The sequence below is a fragment of the Pituophis catenifer genome, unplaced genomic scaffold (assembly GCF_029215685.1).
Source record: "Pituophis catenifer annectens isolate HBS135680 unplaced genomic scaffold, rPitCat1.0.hap2 SCAF_1, whole genome shotgun sequence".
In the NCBI taxonomy this organism is placed as follows: Eukaryota; Metazoa; Chordata; class Lepidosauria; order Squamata; family Colubridae; genus Pituophis; species Pituophis catenifer.
The window spans coordinates 52,891,906-52,904,345 of NW_027256881.1; the positions used below are offsets into that span (position 1 = coordinate 52,891,906).

Sequence of the window (12,440 nt, forward strand, 5' to 3'; positions counted from 1 at the left end):
AACACAAACAGTGGCACAAGCAAGATGGAGTTCTCTTATAGGTGCAGTTGTTTAAAAAAAATTGGGAGAAAGAATTTAAAGAAAACTCTAAACCTTGTGTTTACAAATATTTTCAAGCTATACTTTGCCATAATTTACAATGATATAGACATTCAGTGATTTTTCTGAATTAGAAAACTACATGGTGAATAAGAAGTTAAGTGCATGGATGTAAGTGTCTGGTTCTAAACTAGTACAACAGTTGATACAGCTTACAGTAAGCATTTATTTAATGGCTTTGCAAATTATTAGGACCAGAATCATGTAGAAAATGCAAAGCTTACTGTTGCCCTTGCACCCAAGCTGGAGCTCTTCAATGCTTCTAGTTCTTCGGTCATTTTGGAAGCTAACGCTTGAAGATAACCTCGGGCATCTTTTTCATCACTCACCCTGAACAAACAATGACCAGATTAAAAACTTTAGAAAAGCTAAGGGCTGTATTTGAACATAATTACATTGGAAAATAAAATAAAAACATTGAGTAAAGAGCAGCAGTGAAATTTTAACACAATTAATATGTTTATGAAATTATTTTGTTAGCTGAATCTCAAGGTATGACATTACTTTGGGAGTAGAAAAGTAACAATTCCATCAGGTTGAGATCAATGCCTGTTCACCACACACCAGTAATAAGAAAGTCTCTAAAGGCTGGACTGAGTAAGGAACTGGGGCTAGACAGGAAGAGGAGGTGTGTTTAAACAAATTCTTACTCAGTCTCTGGCCAATCACATGAGGATTATCCCATTCAATGGACTCTCTAAGCAGCGCAAGGGAGAACAATTGCTACTACATGGTTCTTACTGCCACAATATACGCCTGAACCTGGTCTAGTAAACCAAGAATGGTTTGGCATTCTGACAGAGGTCATTCGGGAGCAATCCTATCAAGCAGCTAATTTGGTATTCTAGATCGTAACCACTTTCTCCACAGAATTGCCAAACAGCCTGCTAGGAAACTCTCCAAACACCTGTTGGAAACAATGAAATCCATAAAGCAGCTAGGGCAGACCACTATAGTGGATGTGCCCATATTATGGAGCTAAGGAGTGGCTGCAAGATTCAGAATAATCAGATAGAAATCTCACCATCATAAAGGATTGTTGTTAATGTCTTACACTCTCAAATTATATATCAATTACTCCAACACAAAAATAGATCCAATGTGTGGCCCTCAATGTAGGCTGATTCAAAGTTGGCTTGCAACCAGTCAATGAATATAATGTGAATTAGAAATGGAATTATCCTAACTTGCAATATGGTAATTTTATATAGAATCTGATCATCAATAAAATTCCATATGGAGTTTTGCAAACAGATGTCTAGAATTACGGTCAAGATAATAAATACATTCCCTTGAACAGATGTAACTGCACCATCTTACATATGTACATCTTTATCTTAATCAAGGACACATTTTTCTCTTCATAAATTCATTCTTCATTTTTCAGTTCAATTCTGAAGCAGTCTTTGTCAGATGCATAATTGTGATTTTATTCCATATTACAACTAAATCAATTGTTCAGAATTATTGTATGATGGCCAATTAATGCTCATCCTTATGCAAGATATGCACATATTTAGTAACTTGGTAAGAAATCACAACTTTTTAAAATTGTGATTAAATTGTGAAATAACATAAAATTGTTTTATGTAAAGCCCTTTGAATTCAGAAATCTTGGCTCAATATAACTATTGGATTGTTTCTACTAGTTTTCAGTAATTGATCTCATTATTTCTAAATAAAGACAGATAAATTCAAAAATATATGTAAATATATGTGACATAATTTTTGACATTAGGGGAAAATGTGCATCTTTATAATTATAGTTTTTCACTATTTTATAACAGAATTGCATCAACTTGATTCTAACTATTTATAGCATAAGGCAAAATCTATTATGACTTTACTATGACATATATTTTTAATATGAAAGGTTTTTTCTCTTGTCTTATCTGTATTTTACTTATTTTATGACTACCGCATTGGAAGAAAATTTCATTTAATTGAATGAAAAAGTCAAAGCAACACTAGAGTTGTGAACATACTGAAGTTACCAATTTGGAGGGAAATCATTATAACAACAACAATGATTGACAATAAGGGTCCATAGAATGTAGATTTGTCCGGAATCGGAGTGTGGCACAGTAGAATTAAAATGAGATTTTGTTTTGGAAGAGACAAAAATATTATGAATTAAATATGCAAATGTTCTTAGTAGCAGAGCAGACCATGCTCCCCGCCCCCCTATTTCTGGGTATTTGCAATAGTAAAATATATTAAAAAGAGGAGAAGGATCAGGAAAGCTATTAGTAAGGCTGAACATAGGAGAAAAATAAGGTTGCTCAAACTGAATGAAGATTATAGAAGTAAATTTAAGGTTTAAGAATAAGGCAGAATCACCAGAGAAAATTAAAGCTTAATGGTTTATTTGAAGAATCCAAAAGAACCATATCATATGCAGGAATGCTATTAAAAGCAGATAACAAGTAAATGCATCTTTCCCCTCCAATCCAAAGCAATGTTTGTATTAACTCTAGAACAACTAATATAAATTGGCATATAAAAAGAATAATTAAAAATGGTTGCAGCATGTAGTTGTCTTTTTAGGGAAATATATGATCATGAAGGCAATATTGCTATTTACTACTGTTACTAGTAAAAGAAAGGAACAATCAGATCCCTGGGTTTAATATACCAATGCCTCTCCTCTCAGAGCCTGCTGCTAACATGTAACCATTCTTTGCTGCATAGTTAATGGCTGATTAATTAGCTGAGGAAGAATTAATGTTGGGACTCTCTGAGAGACTTAAACTGAGAGTATGAATCTACTGAATAGTTGGGTCCCCTGGGCTCAAAGAAAAATCCACATGTGAGAAATGGAACATTCCAAAATCCAAGTCTGTTTCCTCCATTCTGGAAGGCCTGTTGTTTTGAGGAAACAATTTTATGTTCTGAGTTCTGAAATCCCATTATCCTTTTCTCCTGAATAGTTTTAATAATCAAGGTGTATCTATTATATTTCAATTTTCTTTTTTATAAAGCAGATGTATCTTTACCAATAAGATTATGTTTCCAATGATTGAATGAGACTGAGTAAAATATAGTTTTTCTGCCAATGTTATAGATCAATGTTATATTTTTTTTTCTTGTAACCAAAACTTATAGCAAAGGACAAAAAAAAAATAATCAAATTATGTAGCTTTGATTTTTTTTTTTTTACTTATAAATCAGGCTGTAAAAATAAACATGGATCATGGTCTTAGATTTAAATTATGTCAGTTCACCAATGCAAGTAACCTACTTGGACCAATCCAAGTTTTTCAGAATGATACAAATTGTCCTGCCATATAAAAGAGAGAGAGAGAGAGAACTATTTCTATATAAGGATAGCAAAGTTACATTACAAATAAAAATGCAGATGAGCTAAATGCTTCTCTAAAAGACTTCTGTTTATCTATTTTTAATAAAAAATAAATTACACAGCTGCTATGAAAGCAAGCAAGATGAAAATATGTTAGGCTGATAGAACATGTTAACATTAATCAATGTTAAATGGCTTGTGGAAAAGATTGTTAAAATTAGACCTAAATATAAAACAATGGGACAACAGATTACAGCAAAAGTATTTTTCCATGAACAATTCTGAATTCATCCCTGTTTTTCACTCTTAGCTTTGTCACTCAGAAAGATGACTTTTTGATATAAGCATTTTTAGTGGAAAATCAGTTTGCATTCAATGCTATTAGTTTCTGTTTAAGGAAAGTACCAAGTGTCTCTATCATGTTTCATCCACTTAAAATATTTTAGTATTAGGGACAATAACAGGTCAAGGTTTTTAACTACTCTTTTGTTCTATTATATATTCATTCATGAAACTAATACAGTTAATGAAATATATGCAAGTGTGATTAATTCTCTTAGGTATGGCTTATTGAAAGGTCAAGAACTTTGTCAGACATGATTTGCTCTTTTAAATAGAGTTGGGATTATCAGAAGGCTCAAAATAGATGACAAAACTGCAAAATTATTTTTTGTTATGCAAAAATAATGTACCTTACTGCATGAGTCACGAACAGAAAAATGTCCTTACCACTGGATGATCTCAGTAATCTGGGCTTCCCAGTGTGCTACAGATTCTTTTTTGTCAGCAAGATCTCTCATCTCTTCTTCAAGTTGTCGGTTACTCATACTTAGTCTTTCATACATTGCTGTAAGCTAAATATATATTTAAAATATTATAATCACAGTTATGATTCTGCAATAGTGATCGGAAAGTGTTTTCTTCTGAGCTTATCATGCATAGAAAAAAATCTAAACGAGACACTAATTACATTCACATATGTATTCCCCTAGGAGGTTTCTTACATGTTACATATATTTATGATGTACTCTTATTTTTCAGTTGTCTTTCTGCAAAAACAGTTGTAATCTCTGAAATTTTGCAAAGTGTCACTGCTGATATACTGTCTGTAAAAATAACACCGTAACAATAAAAACATTTAGGCAAATGCTGAATATATTTTTATTTACTTCAGCAAGAACAGGCTTAAACTCATTCAGTAAGACTAAGTGGTTTGGGATTTTAGGGCTACCTGGAACTGGCAACTTTCCATCTTTAATTTTGGATAGGTAGGCAAAACTACTACACCACTTGCTCCTATTTGAGGAGCAGGTGGCAGATGTGCCTAGGAGGGCATTTGTATAACCTTCTGCTGTGCACCGTTTGTGACCTTTCTTGGAGCAAGAGGCACTGCATACCATAACTCCTGTTTTGGTTATCTCTTAAGTTGATTACTGAAATATGTTCTACATGCTGCTGTTCTTGAAGATCATGTGGAAATTACAAAAGGTTCAGAATGTGGTAGCTCATCCTGCTACATTATTTCTTTGCTTCACTGACCTCCAGTTTACTTCTGCTTAGAATTAAAGGTGTTGTTTGTTATTTATAAAGCCTTTTCTTCAACTGACTCTACTAATTTCATCAAATCTGGCAGGAGGTCCCATTGAGTAGAAAATGTCATCCAGTGGGACCCAAAAAGTGTGCTTTTTTTGTCACAGTATCTGTCCTTTGGAACACCATACTATCCAAGTTTAGATCAACCTAAACTTGCTGTCTGATTATGCTGGCCTTTTGGTAAACTCTTAAGAGCTGTTTGTTTTTCTTGGCATATGTATCCAGAGACTAGTTGAGTCTATATTTCTTGGTGGCATTGTTTCTTTGGCAACTATTTTATATTTTTTTGATTTATTTGTAGCATTTTTTAAAATTTTTGTTAGCTACCCAGATTTATGCTTAGCAAGATTGATGACAATATACATTAATCTAAACAAATATATATGTTCTATTATCAACTTTACCTAATTCTGTTCAATACATTAATGCATGTTAAACAACATAACACTCACCTTGTCAAGCTCATTGGAAAGCTTCTTGTTCTCTTCAGTCAGCAGAATCTTCTCCCGTTCATATTTATGTTTGAATTCTGTTTCAAACTCCTCCCTTTCATTTTGGCTATGGTAAAATGTGCAACACAGTTATCATATATAAAGTATGATTTCCTCATATTAGCAGATGTTTGTGGTTCCAATTTATAAATGCCTTAAACCTATGGACTGTTTGAAATATGCATCATTATAACCAAAGTATATCTAGGTTTCACTGAATAAAGCCCTTTAATTTCAGAGCGAATATATGCATGGATATTCTGGATGACATTCCTTCAGCTTCATTATTATAATATATAGTCTATGAATTCAAACGGTCACAGTTCAGAGTAAGTGTTCTGATTCAATATGCTTACTCATTTTTATAACACTGCATTTTCAAAATCCCAGTCAGTACAAAAGAAACAATTGCCATATATGGTTTCAAAATCTGAAAAGCTTGATGCATAGAGATTCCCATTAGGTTTTTAAAGTTGGTCTAGTTATAACAAAATTTCTGAAACATTCAAATGCTCAGTTATCATTAAGAAATCTTCTTTAATATGAACATTCCTAATTTTCAGCTTAAGTAACATTTTATAGGCCATGAACAAACTTAAAAATGAGAGGGACAGAAACTTTTCTAAGAAATGTGAACATATCTCCTTACATTCCTGTTTCAGCTGAACAATAACTGTATGTTGAAGGAGAAGCAACATATCTCGTAAAATCTTGTAAAACAGTCTCCAAACTGCTTTGTATTAAACAACCTGCATGAATAATGTTAATTTTGAGATTTATAAAATGGAATGAGAACTGTCTGTCCCCTGCTTCTAAATTTTTTTACTGGATGATTGGAAGATCTTTTTGAAAAGAGAGAAATCAGTGAGGTAGAATACAGTGGGAAGACAGTGGGATCCAAGTCACTTTTCTTTTTAATGCACTTCAACTATATTGTTGGTAATATACACAAATGAAAAATTACAGAAGCTATTTCACTTAGGGGAAAATTGTCCTTTTTGCATTTTTCACATCATAACGTGATATTTGGAAAGGTTACCTATACTGTAGATTGCATTTCCTTATCACAAAAACAGCTTCAGATCACTACTTGTTTTCAACTTTTACCTGACAGAATTTGCTTTGTTTTATTGTGGAAAAATGAATCACATATATCAAATGTTTATGAATAAAAAGTGTCCATATACATTTCAAACTGAACTGACAACTTCCCCTACAATCCAGAAAGTGATTCCATTTGGCATCTGAACTTGAGATACAATAATAGTTATAACTGATATCAAGCCATAACTGTGTTTTTCAGGCTGATTTTTTTATGGAATAAAATTTACTCGATTGTTTAGTCTGAACTTGTTTTGTGGTTCTACTCCATAAAACAAGGTAAAAAAATGTCATAGTTTCTATGGATGAACACAACCCAAAAAATTACTAAGCTCGTTTTATGGCAAATTCTGGAATAAAGTAGACATCATTTTGTTGCACCTGCAATTTTGGGTATCCATCTAGTATAATTTTATTTGAAGATGAAGCATATTAGAGTTTTATAATGACAACCATGAATCCTTAAAAAACCTTCATAAGTATTACATTAAAATAAAACAAGCAGAATGAAATTCTGCTATAATAAATAGTCCTCAGTTATGTACATGAAACAAAGATGAAATGTTGTGGATTTCCCTTCCCACTCCATTGTTAAATGAGACAAAAAGCCCCTGCCTCTAGTCCCTGCCTATTATATAGCTATTTACTAGCTATAACTCTGCTATATTAGTTTTAATTTTTATATACCTTTACTCAGCAAGAACTGAAGGCAACAGGGAAAGATAGCTGAGAAAATAAGATTGTTCAATCTATCACAATCCCTATAATTATGCTTGTCTCTAGGACAGAATTTATAACTGTTCTCCAAAGATACTCCGAAATGTTTATCAGCTTAACTATGAGAATAAAATGTAGAGAAAGGGAACAAAATACCCTGCCTTCAAATTATTTTTTTTCAACCAGTCTCTGAAATACAACACAACATATCTGAACCAGTTCTGAATTGGCATGTTGCTAGGCATCATTTGAAACACAACACTTCATTCCAACAGTGTTGCATATTAATAACTGCTGTTCAAACTCTGAATCTGTAATCCAACACCATCCACTCCTCTCTTCAACTAACAGATTCCATGCATATGATGAACATTCTGGGGGGAAGCCAACAAAGATTAAAGCATTAACTCTCAGGGGGATGGATAATGGGTCACACAGCTATGCCTCATACTGGAGTTTAAGGCTAACTTCTCAGACAACAGTTCAACATTCTTTAAATTAAGCATATGATTACATCTTTATTTTGATATATGTGTTTAGCACAGATTTTCTAGAAGTATTTTTTTAAAAAAATTCTTTTATTTTGCAATATGCAAAAGATGTGATGCGGAACTTCATGTAAACTCTGATGATAGATTTAGAGATCTGATGTTGAATGTTACAGCTGACGCTACAGTACAAGCTTTCTACACTACAGTAGAAAGAAATGGAACTGGTTCAGAATAGTACAAGGGAAAATCTGAATTCAAAATTATTTGGTGGTTGAAATGTAACAGAAGAAAATTAATTTTAGGTACCACATAGATATGCTTTCAAGCTTCAACCCTGATACAATTTTCTTCTATATTTCAGCACCTTTGGTCTAGGAAATAGCAGAAGATACAAATAAAAAAGCAGAGCAGTGGAATGACATGTTGCTGTACTGTGCACAATTAGTTTAGAATAGTTCTGCTAAATAAGGGTTCCCACAATGAGACTCTCAGTATCACAAACTTGGAATTAAGTATATACTCCTGATATTTTACCAAAATGCAACAAAGCAATGTGGTAAATATTTTTTTGAGTTGTCATTTTTAAAAAACAGTTTTTACAATAGAATGTTGTCTTGGTCATTTCTTTAATAGCCATTAAATATTTCATTTTGCCTATTTTCTAAAAAAACTAAACAGTTTTCTCCTTACAGCATTTTTGCTAGATATTTTAAGAATATCTCTCAAAGCAAGTCCTTCTTTGGTACATGTCTTGATATCAGTATAAACTACAGAAAAACAACTGAAGAAAGATAAAGCTAAAATAACATGCATTGCAAGAACGTTATCAGGATCGAGATATAAACTTTACTTACTTTTATTTATATTTAATGTTTAAAAATAGAAAAATAAATTCCAATACTATTCATTTCAATTAATCTGTACTGTCAGAAGTAATACTTGATGCTTATTTCTCATAAATTATCTGTTTTGGTCACTTTATCAAGTGTGTTTCCTGACTATTTTAATGTATCCTCCTTTTTACTCTTTACAGAAGCCAAGGCATTTCTTTTCTAAATAAAAATATCAATTATAAAATTATAACTTTGATAAACAAAGTTTGGAGAAGGGCGGTATAGAAATTTAATAAATAAATAAATAAATAAATAAATAAATAAATAAATAAATAAATAAATAAACAGAACATGAAATATTCACAAGGGACAGAATTTGGTTGGAGCCAACCATTCCAGTATTCAATGCTTAATGAAGTGATTTATTAAGCACCAGATACTATATAATATAATTATCCTGCACAGCTGAAATCCAGGACAACTGATATCCGAAAATTAGCAGTCATGATCCAATAGCATCCCATGTGGTACAATAGCAACTTATAAATAGATCCAGTTTAGCTCTACTACAGCTGGGTGTAAAACCTCTCTACAGGTCAAATTTTGTTGCGAAGAACCCCACCTTAAATTCTGTGTCCAAAAATGTGCAATACATTCTAGGAAAGATTCAGAAAAACTAGAGCAGTTATTGAGAATTATAATGAGTGCTATTTTATCTTGAATAAAGACTATTAAAATTGGATTCAATTTATTTCAAAGAATGTTGCACAGAAAATCAAAACCATGTCTCTATTCTACAAAATATAAATTAATTATAGGAGCAGAGATTCTAGTTCAAATAGTAGGAAAGTATATTCTGTCAAGAAGAGTAATTCAGCAGTGGAATCAAATGCTACCTTTCTGGATGTGTTTAAGTGAAGGCCAGACAGTTAGGAATTATTTAATACAGGTTCGTCCATGGAGTAGGTGTCCTAAACGTTCCCTTCTAATTCAATAATCTAAATGTGCTTTAAATAATAAAGTACATTTTGTAGCCCAAGTCCTGTTTCTTTGAATAGATACCATCAATCAAAAATATATTTACTCATGTCAATTTTTAATGAAATCTACTACAAAAGAAACTGCTAGCAATATTTACATGTATAAAGACTACATTCATATAATTGGAACAAATTTTATTTTTGCTAGAAAAATAATTATCAGAATGGACTTCTGCTCAGAATCTTCCAGTTGAGCAAAAAAGAGGAGAATATGATAAAGCCCTATATGTGATATGGGTCCAGGGTATCGGAGGAGCTGTCTCAACCCAATGGGACTAGTTCACCTCACTTGCTCTAGTAGAAGTGCCCTGCTACAGACCCTCTCTCAGGAAATCCAGCGGAGGACAAGGAGAGGAGCCTTTTCCACTGTGGCCCTGGCCCTATGGATTATTCTACTACCAGAGGTGAGAACTGCTTCCCCCTCTTGGTCTTCTGGAAGTGTATAAACAGTTGCTTTTGCAAATTGGCTTGGGACTCTGAGGGGGGCACATACCACTGGAGGTGGTTGATGGGGTAAGTGGAAGTTCTCATCCCTGTGCCATCCATCTCCTTGGTTCTAGGTTTTTATATGGTTTTTAAAATTTTGTTTTTGTATTTATTTTTCTACTGTTCGTTAGCTGCCCAGAGTTGACTTATCAATGATATGGATAAATAAATAAACATAGTTGCCCACTCTATTCTGCCAGTACCATCTGCTCACATCACCACTTTCACTCAGAGAGTTGCCCTATTGACTGGAGCATGCAAGTGTGCAGGAGAATCTTTAAACAAAAAAAGGGATTATCTCCTTCATTCAGCCAACACAGTTTCTCCATTTTACCATAACCTACTAAGGAAAGAGACAGACCTTTATTTATAAAAAACACACACTCTGAATTCAACCAAAATCAGAGGTAGATACATACAAACTATATAGGACAGCGAATGAAGTGCATATGTAAACCCCTCTTCCAAAGTAATTTACCGTCATTGTGCATTATTATTATTCTTCATCTTCATCTTTTAAGTAAAACAGTTTGAAAGAGCTACCGTATTTTTTGGAGTATAAAACGCACTGGAGTATAAGACGCACCTACCTTTTTTGGTGAGAAAAAGAAGAAAAAGAAATCTCCCTCTGCCTTTGATTCTGAGAAATTCTGCCTCGTTGCAGCAAACAGCAAACAGCCTGCTTTACTTTCATTTTCGTTTTCAGCATAGCTTGATTAGCACAAGGGAAAAAAAAATCTGCTCCAGCAATTTATCTCTTTGCAGCAAATAGCAGAGCCCTGCGCAAAACAGCTGAGAGCAAATCTGCTGAGAGTCGGGAGGTTGATCCAATCAACTTGTGCTAATTAGGCTGTGCTGAAGCTGAAAGGAGCTGTTTTTTCTTGCTGTTGCTTGGAAGGAGGTAACTGCTGCAAGGCAGAGGCCAAAGGGTGGGGGCCAATGGATGGGCAGGACTACATTCGATGTATAAGATGCACCCCAATTTTCATCCCTTTTAGGGGAGGAAAAGGTGCATCTTATACTCCGAAAAATACGGTATGTAAAGACATACTTATTGTATAAATATAGTTGCAAAGATCCAACACATTTAAGATACAATCTTTACATATCTCCTGCCAGGTCATACTGAATCTAACGAATCTTTTTATTCATTTCCTAATAATTTTAGGAAATTGTTTCAAAGGCTAAAACACATTAATTTGTTACTTTAGGATAGAATATTATTTGGGTATCCAAATGTAAATATCTGCAGCTGTATCAACTTTTTTAAAATCATAAAAATATCCAAGAACAGAGGAATTGTACATGAATAGTCATACCTTTCTCTCCTTGTCTTTTCTAATTTGTCTTTCAATATCAGAATTTCTTTTTTGAGAGCAAGTTGTTGGATCTCTGCATCACGCAATTCCTTCTTCAGATTTTTTAATTCATTAGAATGTATTACTTCTCGTTTAGACAGTTCTTCTTCATAAAAAACAATTTTCTTTTCCAAGTCAGCTTTTAATTTTGTTATTTCCTGCTGATGTTCTGTGCTGCTCACCCCTGGAGACCAACCAATTTGTTTCTGCTACAAAAAAGGGACATTTCAGAATTAGCTTTTATGATCTGGAAAATTCTGGCATACAGTATAAAATAGGAATAATTCATCCTAAGAGGTGAAAAAAAGGAAAATGAAATTGGTTGACACTGATTTTAAAATAAAATTTAATAAATTGCATTTCACTGGATTGCTTTTGTTCCTCAACTGAGCTTCCTCTTTGATAAATGCTTAACAAATTATGAACTTAATTATCTATTCTTCCAGCATTAACAATAGAAAATAGACCACTGCAAAGTAGATGGATGCACAGAAATATTTTACAAGCCAGATCATTATCATTCTGCTGGGAGGGGGGTTTCATGACTCCTTGGATCATTGTTTCAGAATTATTTCCTTACCAGAGTCCTCATTCCTCAATGATTGATTTATATACATTTTAGTATGCCTTCCATTTAAAGTCATTCAAAATAAGCTGTTGTAAATGATAATAACTTGCAAGTCTCCTACCCCTACATCAGACAAAGGCACTCACACACTTTAAAATGGTGAAATCAATAAAGACTAACCTTTAGTCCTTCTAATTCATTTTCCAGCTGCTTAGAATATTGCTCACTTCTCTCACGCAGCTTCCTGTCCTTGGATGCCTCAGCAGTTGCAGCTTCAGCATGAACTTCCAGCTACAAATATAATTTTAAAATCATAAACATTAATTTTAGCATTGCTTTTCCTTACTAATGCACCAGAAACC

General features: G+C 33.2%; 1 protein-coding gene across 4 annotated transcripts in view; it reads right to left on the reverse strand.

Annotated features, from left to right (window-relative positions):
• Nucleotides 1–12,440, reverse strand: part of CDC42BPA (CDC42 binding protein kinase alpha) — a 161,216-nt gene that overhangs the window by 61,795 nt on the left and 86,981 nt on the right. For 3 of the 4 annotated variants that reach the window (XM_070932424.1, XM_070932423.1, XM_070932421.1), the window contains 5 exons: nt 12,259–12,369; nt 11,472–11,719; nt 5,446–5,551; nt 4,130–4,254; nt 324–429 (listed from right to left, as the gene is read on the reverse strand). In XM_070932424.1, coding sequence (XP_070788525.1) covers nt 324–429; nt 4,130–4,254; nt 5,446–5,551; nt 11,472–11,719; nt 12,259–12,369 — 696 coding nt within the window. The remainder of the gene's footprint in view (nt 1–323; nt 430–4,129; nt 4,255–5,445; nt 5,552–11,471; nt 11,720–12,258; nt 12,370–12,440) is intronic. The other variant, XM_070932422.1, reaches the window with a different exon arrangement.